General features: G+C 40.6%; 1 protein-coding gene across 1 annotated transcript in view; it reads left to right on the forward strand.

Annotated features, from left to right (window-relative positions):
* LOC138367869 (uncharacterized) overlaps positions 1 to 13,850 on the forward strand; it is a 501,322-nt gene that overhangs the window by 471,631 nt on the left and 15,841 nt on the right. The window contains 2 exon segments of the mRNA XM_069329916.1: positions 2,571 to 2,673; positions 9,871 to 9,896. Coding sequence (XP_069186017.1) covers positions 2,571 to 2,673; positions 9,871 to 9,896 — 129 coding nt within the window.

A 13,850-nucleotide genomic window follows, 5' to 3' on the forward strand; every position in this document is an offset into this window, starting at 1 on the left:
CACCGCCGGCACTCGGATAGTAATCTTGGGCATAGCATTTTACCAAATCACCTCATTCTTTGGGGCACACATGAGGAACACAAATGCGAACAAGCCTGAATGGTCCCCAGGACAATATGCAACTTGTACATCGTCTTGTACATACCAGTTGCGTTGCACCTGGGAGTATGGGTTCGAGTCACTTCTGGGGTGTGAGTTTTCAGTTGCATATTGTCCTGGGGACCATTCAGGCTTGTTCGCATTTGTGTTCCTCACGTGTGCCCCAAAGAATGAGGGGATTTGGTAAAATGCTATGCCCAAGATTACTATCCGAGTGCCGGCGGTGGGGTGGTTCAAATAGCCTCGGCTATCACCTCATTATGTCCGGTCGTGATGGTCAAGTGGATTAAGGCGTCTTGTACATACCAGTTGCGTTGCACCTGGGAGTATGGGTTCGAGTCACTTCTGGGGTGTGAGTTTTCAGTTGCATATTGTCCTGGGGACCATTCAGGCTTGTTCGCATTTGTGTTCCTCACGTGTGCCCCAAAGAATGAGGTGATTTGGTAAAATGCTATGCCCAAGATTACTATCCGAGTGCCGGCGATGGGGTGGTTCAAATAGCCTCGGCTATCACCTCATTATGTCCGGTCGTGATGGTCAAGTGGATTAAGGCGTCTTGTACATACCAGTTGCGTTGCACCTGGGAGTATGGGTTCGAGTCACTTCTGGGGTGTGAGTTTTCAGTTGCATATTATCCTGGGGACCATTCAGGCTTGTTCGCATTTGTGTTCCTCACGTGTGCCCCAAAGAATGAGGTGATTTGGTAAAATGCTATGCCCAAGATTACTATCCGAGTGCCGGCGATGGGGTGGTTCAAATAGCCTCGGCTATCACCTCATTATGTCCGGTCGTGATGGTCAAGTGGATTAAGGCGTCTTGTACATACCAGTTGCGTTGCACCTGGGAGTATGGGTTCGAGTCACTTCTGGGGTGTGAGTTTTCAGTTATATATATATATATATATATATATATATATATATATATATATATATATATATATGTCGTACCTAGTAGCCAGAACGCACTTCTCAGCCTACTATGCAAGGCCCGATTTGCCTAATAAGCCAAGTTTTCATGAATTATTTGTTTTTCGACTACCTAACCTACCTAACCTTACCTAACCTAACTTTTTCTCCTACCTAACCTAACCTAACCTATAAAGATATGTTAGGTTAGGTTAGGTAGGGTTGGTTAGGTTCGATCATATATCTACGTTAATTTTAACTCAAATAAAAAAAATTGACCTCATACATAATGAAATGGGTAGCTTTATCATTTCATAAGAAAAAAATTAATGAAACTATATTAATTCAGGAAAACTTGGCTTATTAGGCAAATCGGGCCTTGCATAGTAGGCTGAGAAGTGCGTTCTGGCTATATATATATATATATATATATATATATATATATATATATATATATATATATATATATATATATATGTGTATATCACGAAAATAAACACGTGATTAAGAATGTGACAATGTCAGACCACGAAGGAAAATGAAACAGGAAATTTCCTTAAGTACTTTCGTATATTAAATACGAAACCTTCTTAAATACTTGACCTTCTGAAGATGTATTTAATATACGAAAGTACTTAAGGAAATTTCCTGTTTCATTTTCCTTCGTGGTCTGACATTGTCATATATATATATATATTGCACCAGAGGTGGTACCCCCAAGATATACATATATATCCATATATCAAATATACAATCACATTACAAGCTATACAATGAATTGTCCAAACATGTGTGTAAAAAACTTATTCAAACTCTAAATAATTTAAAAAAATGAGTGTTGCATAACTAAAATTTAGCAGGAAGGACTCTAGCTGTTACTTACCTGCTACTGGACTGTTTTTAAGCTCTTGGAAGACATTATTTTATTTTATTATATTTTTAGGTGAATATTTTAATTTCTTAATCCCCCACACCTAGGTATCTTGAGAGTATATGCTAATTAAGGAATAAATGCAATGTTCTCTGTGGCTGTCTTTGCTGTGATGTGGTGGACACAGCACATAACTGGCCTCTCTGGGAGTTACTGACGAGGCTACCTGCCTCATAGATGTACCACTGACGACGTTACCTGCCTCCTAAGAGCACCACTAACGACGTCAACTGCCTCCTAGGAGCACCACTAACGACCTCACTGGCCTCATTAAGAGCACCACTAACTACCTCACCGGCCTCATTAAGAGCACCTCCAACGACCTCACCTGACTTCTAAGAGCACCTCCAACGACCTCACCTGACTTCTAAGAGCACCTCCAACGACCTCATCCGACTTCTAAGAGCACCTCCAACGACCTCACCTGACTTCTAAGAGCACCAACAACGACGTCACCTGTCTCCTAGGAGCACCATTATCGATACCCAAATGACCCAATTTCACCTGTTGATTGCCTCTCGACGTTAAATATTTTGTTCCAGTGAGACTTGACAGCCGCGGTACACAGGCTGGAGAGAGGAGTGCCTCGAACGCGATAGCCACATAATGTTCCTCGTCTCTCTCTCTCTCCTCAGAGTCTGGCGTGGGCGGCGGCATGATTGGCGTGCTGGTGGGCGTGGCTCTGGTCTCAGCCGTCGTGGGAGCTGCCGTTATGGTCGTGCTCCTCAGGTGTCGCAAGTAAGTCAAGTCAGTCGTCTCGGGAGGGTCGTTTTTCGAGGGGGTTTTGGGAACTTAAATTTTTTCTTCTTTTGGCTATGGTTTGGTTTGATCTGTGAGGGGTATCTATATTCCTGCTCCTTTTGTTTGTATTCTGTACTTATTACTTTATTATTCTTCTTCTTATTATTATTATTATTATTATCATTATTATTATTATTATTATTATTATTATTATTATTATTATTATTATTATTATTATTATTATTATTATTATTATTAATTTGGAAAGTCATATCCAAGGTCACGAGCACACACGCACTCATTGAGGAACAGAAGCACTTTACTCGTGGTATAATGCTTGGTTCATCAGCGGCATATGCGAGGCTGGCTAACATCAGAACTGCTTTCAGGAACCTGTGTAAGGAATCATTCAGAATCTTGTATACTACATATGTAAGGCCAATCAATCCTGGAGTATGCAGCCCCAGCATGGAGCCCGTACCTTGTCAAGCACAAGACGAAGCTGGAAAAAGTTCAGAGGTATGCCACTAGGCTAGTCCCAGAACTAAGAGGCATGAGTTACGAAGAAAAGCTGCATGAGATGCACCTTGTGTCGATGGAAGACAGGAGAGCTCGGGGAGACATGATCACTACCTACAAAAATCCAAAAGGAATAGACAGGGTAGATAAAGATAAAGTGTTTAACACGGGTGGTGTGCGAACAAGGGGACGCAAGTGGAAACTGAGTACCCAAATAAGCAACAGGGACGTTAGAAAGAACTTTTTCAGTGTCAGAGTAGTTAACAGATTGAATGCATTAGGCAGTGATGTGGTGGAGGCAGATTCCATACACAATTTGAAATGTAGATATGATAGAGCCCAGTAGGCTCAGGAATCCGTATACCAGTTGATTGACGGTTGAGAGGAGGGACCAAAGAGCCAGAGCTTAACCCCCACCAGCACAACTAAATTAGTTCAGCTAATTGAGAGCTAGGTGAGTACGAGCACTCACGTACATATATACATGGAATCTCTGATATCAAGATTCAGAGAAAAAGAATCAAGAAGATTTCAAACTACTCAAGAATGTTGCTCAGCAAGGAAGAAGAATGACTTCTTCTTGAAGAGAATGAGAGTTCCTTGTAGAGAAACTGCAAGTAGCGACTCTTGTAGAGACCGAGACTGAGTCGCAGCTACCTTATAAAGGTCAGTATGGTTGGGTAACAAGACCTTTCGAGAGAGAGCGATAGAGAGAGAGATTTAGCGATAGAGAGAGAGATTTAGCGATAGAGAGAGAGAGAGAGAGAGAGAGAGAGAGAGAGAGAGAGAGAGAGAGAGAGAGAGAGAGAGAGAGAGAGAGAGAGAGAGAGAGAGAGAGAGAGAGAGAGAGAGAGACCTGGGAGCGGTTGTTAATAGAGTACTATCACTACAAAGATATGGGAGTGACTGTCAATAACATTCTCTTCCTAGGAAGACCAGAAAGTGACTGTCAGTAGTAAATACTGTCATCAGGAGAGTCCTTTCGGCGACTGTCAGTAACATACGGTCACTTAGATGTCATATAAAGGATGTATCATTGACTGTTATGCAGTCCTGCTGCAGGGGTCGAATTATATGGGAGACAAAATGCTGACTAAATTAATATGCGGATAGTTCAGTCACTCCTTGAAATATTCTACCCTGATATCCAAAAACAACTAGAAAACGAAATACAGGCAGAGAATTAAATACAACCAGAAAATGTAATACAACCAAACAATGAAATATAGCCAGAGAGAAAAATACACAAAAAAACAAAAAAATACACAGAATGAAATATAGTCAGAGAACAAAATAAACCCAGAGAACAAACCTCTGTCAGAGAACGAAAAGCCAGAGTTTAATATATAAAAGTTTTGGACTGAGTTAAACCATGGCGTGAATTGGAGACGGTAGAGGAAGGAAATGTTTAAAAACGGATGCAAGAGAAATGTGAAGAGGAAGAAGGAAGTGAGAATGGGAAGTGGCGGGGGGAAATGAACGAAGGAAAAAGATGATTCAGAGACCGATGGAAACGAGACGAGACTAAATGTATTATATATATTTATATATATTATATTATATTATATTATATTATATATATATATATATAAATATATATATATATATATATATATATATATATATATATATATATATATATATATATATATATATATATATATATATATATATATATATATATATATAAATTGTAGGGACCCATGGCCTCGAAGAACGGTACTCAGAGCATTCAGAGGAAAAACTTGCCATTTGGCTCTGAATGCATATGAGTGTTCACTTCTACCCTCCCCCCCCCCCCGTTTTTATGTTGTACACCTTATTAAACAAGGTTACACACTTACATATCTGATTGTTTACAAAAAGAGAACATTAAGAGGAAATAAGGGGAAGTTTGTTTCCTAGAAGCTGTAGATTTCTTCGAACTCCTCCGACGCCGGGCAGGAATCGAGGATGCAGCGGGCATTCCTCCTCTGGATCGCTACACTGAGGGGCTGGAAGAGAAAGCTTGCTGCTCTAGGGTCTCTCCTAGTGTCAATGAGCCTGGAACCAAGATCCTTAAGAAACCTTCTTGCGCTCTCTCCCCATGCGCTCTCTCTCCTTCTTGCGCTATGGCTTCTTTGTCTACAATGGAGGGGTCCCAGCTGGATTGTTTCTTCGCTTTCAACAAGGTTGGTCTGAGTGCTGGGTCTGCCATGGTACCCTATTTTGTGTCACATTCCGTGTAGTGGGAGTCCTGTATCCCTGCTAAGGCACACAGGTTGTCAGGTAGAATTTCCTTAACCAGGTCATCTGATGCTGAGGAAGCCAAGAAGGCTGGGTCAGCAATTTGGGTGACAGTGCGGACACCCAAACCGTTGAGCATGACAGGAAGAATGGCTTGTTTCCACTGACTTTCATTGAGGTAGAGGTGACAACTTTTTCTAGCATGGTCATCAGTAATAGGTCATATTCTTCGAGCTTTGGGCTGTCGTAGGATGGGGCAGCCCAAAGAAAGCTAACCTCAGAAAGCAGGTTAGCCTCGGAAGGAATAGGCATTTAGTGAGGAGATAAAAATCATCGTGGGCATCGATGTCATCTATCCTGTTTTCCATCCTCCCAAGGTCTTTGATTTTCTTATCAAGAATCTCTTCAATGGCGTTAGACCCGAGGGGGGCTACAAGAAGAGTGCTGTTCACAGCCCTAGTGACATGGGCTCCCGGCAAGGCAGACCTTATTCTAGCTATGATGTCTGGGCTGGAGGAGACTACTTCACACTTGGAAGGTTTCAGGAAGAGACCCAGGCTTACTTCTGGCTCCCTTATTTTTTCTGATGTCTTCCAAGAAGTGGTCCAGGCCAGCAATAGTGCCATCATCCAAAAACCAGATGTTGAACTCGCTGGACGAGCTTTCAGTGATTTCTTTTAAGACTAAGCAGAAAAAAAGAGGAGCTAGGGGATCACCTTGCTGAAAACCTTTACATGATCTGATTTCGTGTTCGCCAAAGAGCAATTTTGATTCACTACTGTAGCACGATAGTATGAACGGATAGAGGGGCCGGAAATGGCGCTGTACAGTACAAAGCACTGCATCTCTTTTGACCATGTTAAAGGCATTCTTAAAGTCCAGTTTGAACAGGGTCTTTTCGTCAGAAATGTTGACGATGTATGCTCGTGCTGCATGAACAGCTGCTTCATAGCCTTGGGGGATCCCAAATCCTAACTGAATTGGTTTTCAGCAATTCAGTCGCTTGCTGGCTGACAATCCCCACAATTTTCTCGTCACTGGTGAGGACTCGAATAGCCATTGCGGTATTTCCCTCTTCAATTTTCTTGGTGATTTGTGTTCTGATCTTGTGCGTTTCCGATGTGGTGTTGTTACCATTTCTGCGATGGGTATATTTTGTTCGAAGAGGCAGGCGAACTAGGTTATCCCCCCCTTGGGTATTTATTTATCACCCTAAGGACCGAGGATGCAAGTGATTTGTCCCTCCTTGGAGGGATGGTGAGGCATACATTGCCAAAAAAACAACATTATGCCACGATTGAATGTTTTCCGGCGCGTCACTGATCTTATTCAGAAATTACAAAGTTTAACAGCTGCATTGGGCTGGCCTGCTTTTAGGATGTGTGGTCATGTTCTAGTAGACGTCGCTATGATCGTTTGAGTGAGGTTTTCGATTGATAATAAGTTAATGGGAGTGTCTTTCTTAACTGTTAATGACAGCTGGGCATTGCTTCCCTTTAGAGGCTGGTGGAAATATATATATATATATATATATATATATATATATATATATATATATATATATATATATATATATATATATATTAGTATATTTTGGTAGCAGTCTTTCTTGTAAACATATATTATTAAATATGACCGAAAAAGTAAGAATAATAATTCTAACACGAATTTTCTCAATATTTCATATGTTTCTTTTCACTGTCGATGGTAATTGAAAGATCAATTCTCCAAAATTTATTTTTATTTCTAGTCTGACGCGACACTTGAACGCGTTTCGTAATAACTTATTACAATTTCAAAGACTTTAGTTTACACACACACAACTATAACCTGCAAACACTAAACAGAGTTCTACTATGCTATAATTTAAACGGCTTTTCATTTTATATGCCTGCTTTTAGGTGAGGTGATATGTTACAACAGTTTTGGATGAGGTGAAAACAAACTTTAAACACAAGACAGAACACGAAACAATGGGTGTAATATTGGGTAAGTTAAAGGGAAGAATAGAAGTAATTGCAAAGGGCCTATTGGCCCATATTTCTTGATGCTTCTATATTGGTGCGGAGTCTTGAAGTGGGTAGAATATAGTTGTGCATTAATTGGCTGTTGATTGCTAGTGTTGACTTTTTGAAAATGTAGTGCCTCGCTGATGTCAAGCCGCCTGCTATCGCTGTATCAATCGATGATTTCTGTGTTGTTTGTTAAGACTTCTCTGGTGATGATCTGGTTGTGAGAAGAGATTATGTGTTCCTTGATGGCTCTCTGTTGTTTATTACCACGTACCACGTTCGTGCTTATCGCACGTACTCTATTGTTAAATGTTGATTTTCATTCCTTATAGAAATCCTAGTGTAACATTTTATATTAGTTCTTAGTATTGTAGCATTTTTGTTAAAAAAAAAATTATGTAGTGTCACTTTAAGATTTTTGGCCATTTACTACTTTGGCTGACCATAATGTGAGTAGAGTTTTGTATTTCATTTTGTATGAAATTGACAATTTCATACAAATTTCAAATTTCATACAAAAATCTTCAGAAGAAGTCACTCCTGCTGAAGATGTATTAATATACGAAAGTGCTTAAGGAAATTCCTGTTTCAATTTTACTCCGTGGTCTGACACTGTCACATTTTTAATCACGTGTTTATTTTCGCGATACACACACACACACACACACACACACACACACACACACACACACACACACACACACACACACACACACACACACACACACACATATATATATATATATATATATATATTTATATATATATATATATATATATATATATATATATATATATATATATATATATATATATATATATATACATATGTATACTGTATTATATTTTATTGTTTTAAAACTTTACATTAAGATTGTTTTTAATAAAATTAAACAAAATTGCAAGATAATGAAAATTGTCAATTTCATACAAAATGGAATACAAAACTCTACTCACATTATGGTCAACCAAAGTAGTAAACTGCCAATAATCTTGAAAGTGACACTACGTAATTTTTTCTTTTAACAAAAATGCTACAATACTAGGAACTAATATAAAATGTTAACGTAGGATTTCTATAAGGACTGAAAATCAATATTTAACAATTCAAACGATATCAAGGAAAAACAGAAAGAAAGCTAAAATAACCTTGTGTGCAGCTATTTGAATGTGTCAAGAATCGCTGTGGGGTTTCAAGTGGCACCGTGTCAAGTGGAATTCGTTTTGCTTAGGCTAACTCCAACCCGACCATGTGGGCACGTACCCTATGGGAATCAGGGTTCAAAATTGGGAGAGGCTAGCCTCTATTTCTGTATCTATATTGCTGTATCTATACGTACATACTTTGAGAGAGATGATAGCAAAGACCCCATCGGAGTCACTCTTCAAGCGGAATACTCTACCAGGCATTTTAAAGAAAGTTTTCTCAGGTGCATTTTCTCAAACCTATGGAAATTCTCGTGGGTAGCGGGGCCTCCTGAGAGCGAGGACAGGTGGCGCAGACGCTCCAGAGAAGAAATTGACGGGAAGGTTGCAAGGAGTTGATGGAGGATGCATTGAGGTGGAGGAATGTGGAGGAGAAGAGGATTTATGAATGTTTAAGAACAATAGTAGGTGTAAGCTGTCGTGGTATAGCAGGTGTGTAGAGATGTGTGAGAAGAGTTATGTAGAGATGTGTGAGAAGAGTTATGTAGAGATGTGTGAGAAGAGTTATGTAGAGATGTGTGAGAAGAGTTATGTAGAGATTTGTGAGAAGAGTTATGTAGAGAAGCTGTGTGAAAAGAGATTTGTAGAGATGTGTGAGGAGAAGTATGTGAGAGGGAGTGTTCATGTGTGGTAGAGAGCAAGAAGCTTGCAGGAGGTGGAGAAGAGAGACATAGGAGTAACGAGTGTGCAAAGGAGTGAAGGACAATAATATTTCTTAAACCCTATAGAAATAAATTTTAACTTTAATTAATATAATACCTCTTCTATCCTTATTAAGCAAAGGATATTACATCTTTATTGTAATATTATTTTATTAAACTACCTTATATGACTATATATATGTCTTGTACACACACATTTATTATTTATATGTCTTTTATGTTAAAAAGTGTTGGCAAAGGGCAACTTGTGATATGAAAGTAATAACAGTACATGTTTGTGGCATTAAATGTTCATTTGAAAATTTTTAATGTATTTGGTTATGTAGTTATGTCCGACACGCAACTGGTTCTCAATCTCGTAACCCACTCACTCACTCTCTCTCTCTCTCTCTCTCTCTCTCTCTCTCTCTCTCTCTCTCTCTCTCTCTCTCTCTCTCTCTCTCTCTCTCTCTCTCTCTCTCTCTCTCTCTCTCTCTCTCTCTCTCTTTCTTAAATTATAAATTAACAAAATACATCTTTCACCAGATGTATTAACTACATTAACTAAAATATATTTTTTTCTCTTACAGGTTCAAGATCCTGCCGTCTGGACGAGGTGAGGCGCCTCTTTCGCAATACATTAAGAATCAGTTCACGTAAAACAAATGAGTTATTTATTAAGAAATCATATATCTTTATTAATTATTCTTGGAAAGTAAATTAGTACTTAAAGTAAAGTAAATTAGTATATACATATATCTATAAACATATTATATACATATTAAGTATATACATATTAAGGCGTCCTGTACATACCAGTTGCGTTGCTCCTGGCAGTATGGGCTCGAGTCACTTTATATATATATATATATATATATATATATATATATATATATATATATATATATATATATATATATATATATATATATATATATATACTTATATATATATCCTCGCTTATAGATAGATAGATAGATTGTTTACATTATGTTTTATATATTAGAATTTAAATATTTTTCTGAAATTCTGCAAGAGCCTCTTTTTTTGGTTATTGCCATAAATGCTGGAAGCTGCTGATTAAAAAAAGCATTCACTAACCTTTAATAAAATTCAAGTGTCGGGTCAAAGCTTCCTGAAGTTTTCAGCGTCCGAAGGAAAACACGTCGTTAAAGTGTTCTCACGTATGGAATAATATTATGGCAATATTGAATCTTAAGGGAAAATATGGAAATCACGGTGTCGTCATCTCGTCCTGGGGGAAAAAAAAACTCCCTGATTAATATTCCCAGGGAGAAATATAATTCTAATTAGTATTCCGGCAAGGTTCCCTGGCCCACTGTTGTTGATGATAGGAGGATGATAAGAGGAGAAGGAGAAGAGAATGAGGAGGAGGAGGAGGAGGAGGGGAAGAGAAGAGAGGAGGAGGAGGAGGAGAAGGAGGATGGAGATGTGAAGGAGACGGTATTGGAGAGAGGAAGTCTGGAGAGTGTGGCTGAGAGCCGCACAGTGGAAGACAAAGTAGTGGTGGTTTGAGGGATGGTCGATAGGATGGACAGGTGGTTGATGGGATGGACCGGTTATAAGAGGATGGAGGAAGGGAGGGAAATATCAGGGAAAAGCGCCAAGCCATTCCGACAATATAGCCCATGGAAAATGTCAGGATAAGAATTTTGGGATGGGACGAGGAGGATGGAATGGTTCCCGACCACTTGGACGGTCGGAGATTGAACGCCGACCTGCACGAAGCAAGGTCGTCGCTCTAATTCATGGATAAGGGGGTCATATCCCCTCTGCTTCTTCTATCCTCTAGGGTAGTGAGATTTAATACCATTATTACCTGTTGTCGTAGGTTAACCCTCTTAGCTCTGGCACCAATCTTGTTGCAAACGTTTATACCGTTCCAGTTTTGGCTTTATGCTTCACAAGGTGCGGGTTCCATGCCGGTGGTACATATTCCAGGGGATGGGAGGGGGTGGAAGAGTGGTGCAGGGCTGGGATTTGTGTAGGACAAGATGGCGAAGGGCTTTTGTTTTCCCTTTCACGCTCTGGAGAGCACTGGAGCACATATATATCATCTGAATATTGGCCTCGGGCTAATGACTCGCCCAACAAAGTATTTTAATGCCACACTCTGCGTGGTCAGGGAGGGAGAGTGTAGGAACGGAGCCCCGGGAGGGGCAGAGAAGAGTAATACCATGGAAGGCATGATGGGGAAGGGAAGAAGGTGGGAGGTAGTGAGCTGGCATGCTTGAGGGGAAGTGTGTGGCATGAGGCACAGTGTAGGGCATGATCTTGAAGGGTATGGTGGAGGGTGGATGAAGCTGGACTTCCTTCATCATAAGTTACATTCATCTACTCCTTCCCTCCTTCATCAGCACAAGCTTCAGGTATTGACCATTTCTTCCTTCTCTATTCTCTTTCTTACCCCTTCTGAAATCTATTCTTCTATCCACGACCACCCTTTCCTAACCCTCCCCATCCCCCCCTCTTCTTCTATCCCAGCACCATCCCATTCTAACAATGATGGACAGAAGTTGAGTGGGGGAGTTAAATCAAAGTAATGTAGGAAAGAACGAGCAGATCGATAGCAGAAGATGAAACGGAAAATAATAATGAGCAAAGAGAGAGAGAGAGAGAGAGAGAGAGAGAGAGAGAGAGAGAGAGAGAGAGAGAGAGAGAGAGAGAGAGAGAGAGAGAGAGAGAGAGAGAGAGAGAGAGAGAGAGACAGAGACAGAACAGACAGACAGACAGACAGACAGACAGACAGACAGACAGACAGACAGACAGACAGACAGACAGACAGACAGACAGACAGACAGACAGACAGACAGACAGGATGTGTAGTTGAAGTTTGTGTCGTGTGTAAATATAAGTGGACGGGGTAGGAGAGTGTAGTTTAGGTGTGTAGAGTGAGTTTACAGCGGGCCGGCGTCCCTTCCCCCACTACCGTCTCCTGCAGAGAACAAATGGGCTGTAAACCAGGTGTCCCGCAAGGGCTTCTCACTCACTCCTTTTCCTCTCACAACTCATCTTCCTCCTTCCCTCCATTCTCGCACCACCCTGCAAGCAACTCCTTCCTCACAACACTCCTTCTTTCCTCACAATACCCCTCAACACTCATTCCTCCGCTGTTGTTGTTGTTGTTTTTTTAGATTTAACTACTCATTCCTCCAACACCCCTCCCTCCTCACATCACCCCCCCCCCTCCTCCTTCCCCAACCTGCCTCAAAACACCCCCTCAGTCCCTTTTTCCCTCCCTCCCTCGCTACCTCACAGCACCCCCTCCCTCACAACACCCATGTGAGGCCGTGTGAAAACAGCAACAATATAACTCGGCCTGGCCTCTGGCCCCTTGGCCCCTGGCCCGCCGTATCCCCACTTCGGCCCATTGTTGCTTTCCATCTTAATGGCCTCAGCACCAAATGACTCGCCAATAGACATTTGAATATTACGACCGCCTGAAGGACACCTGGATGAGGAAGGCCAAGTTACTCACCAGCCGGGTACGGCGCATCTCGCACCTCTGTAGCGATAGAGAGCGATACATACATACATATACTATACATATATTTGCATAATACACCACCTAAACTCTTGAACTCAATTTAGTAAACAGAAGGCTGTCCTGAATGCACGTAATTTCACTTTTTTTTTTTTGGGGGGGGGGGGGGGGGGCTTTTGTGTATGGTTTTAATACGTCTTCGGACGCAGTTACAGTATTTGTGAAAGATTGAGTACACACAAATTATCCTGATGCTAGTGTGAGGTACAGTTGATACAAAGTAGTGGGTTACAGCAGGTCAGCTAACAGTTTACAGACAAGAGAGAGTTACAGCAGGTCGGCTACAGTTCACAGACAACAGAAGGGTTACGGTAGTTCGGGTACAGTTCAGAGAGAGCTACAACAGACCCAAAGTTTACAAGATCAGATCAGGTGTCTTGCTTTACGGTAGACTCACAGAGGATACTCATGCTTATTTATCATGAAAAATTATTCATATTGCTTTTGGGGTTTATATATTTAAATATAAACTTCAATGGTTCTTTTAACCAATGCTTTCTACAACTGATATTGAAGAACTCTTGGTCTGATAACAATGTCTGATTAATTAAAAGACTGGATTTATTATTGATCGATTCATTTTTTGTATTTTTCTTGCCCTTTGAAATTTTGCCCAGTTGCTGATAATTAAGTCTGCTCTGTGCTCTGTGGTTAATAAGTCGTAACTAACAATTTTCCATTACTGTTTGCGAGGCCAAAACATTGAACAAAACTATTTGCATCTATTTTGTCACCCATGACTTGTGTAATTGCTTTTTGGCGTTGCGTGAGGTATGAGGATATCAACTGGAAGGGACGTGTAGCGAGAAGTTTGGTCTCATTACTGTTTTCACACGGCCTCACATGGGTGTTGTGAGGGAGGGGGTGCTGTGAGGCAGCGGGGTGGTGCTGTGAGGTGGGAGGGGTGTTGGAGGAATGAGTAGCTAAATCTAAAAAAAAAAAACAGCGGAGGAATGAGTGTTGTGAGGAAAGAAGGAGTGTATATATTGACCAAATGACACACTA

The sequence above is a fragment of the Procambarus clarkii genome, chromosome 23 (genome assembly GCF_040958095.1).
Source record: "Procambarus clarkii isolate CNS0578487 chromosome 23, FALCON_Pclarkii_2.0, whole genome shotgun sequence".
NCBI lineage: Eukaryota > Metazoa > Arthropoda > Malacostraca > Decapoda > Cambaridae > Procambarus > Procambarus clarkii.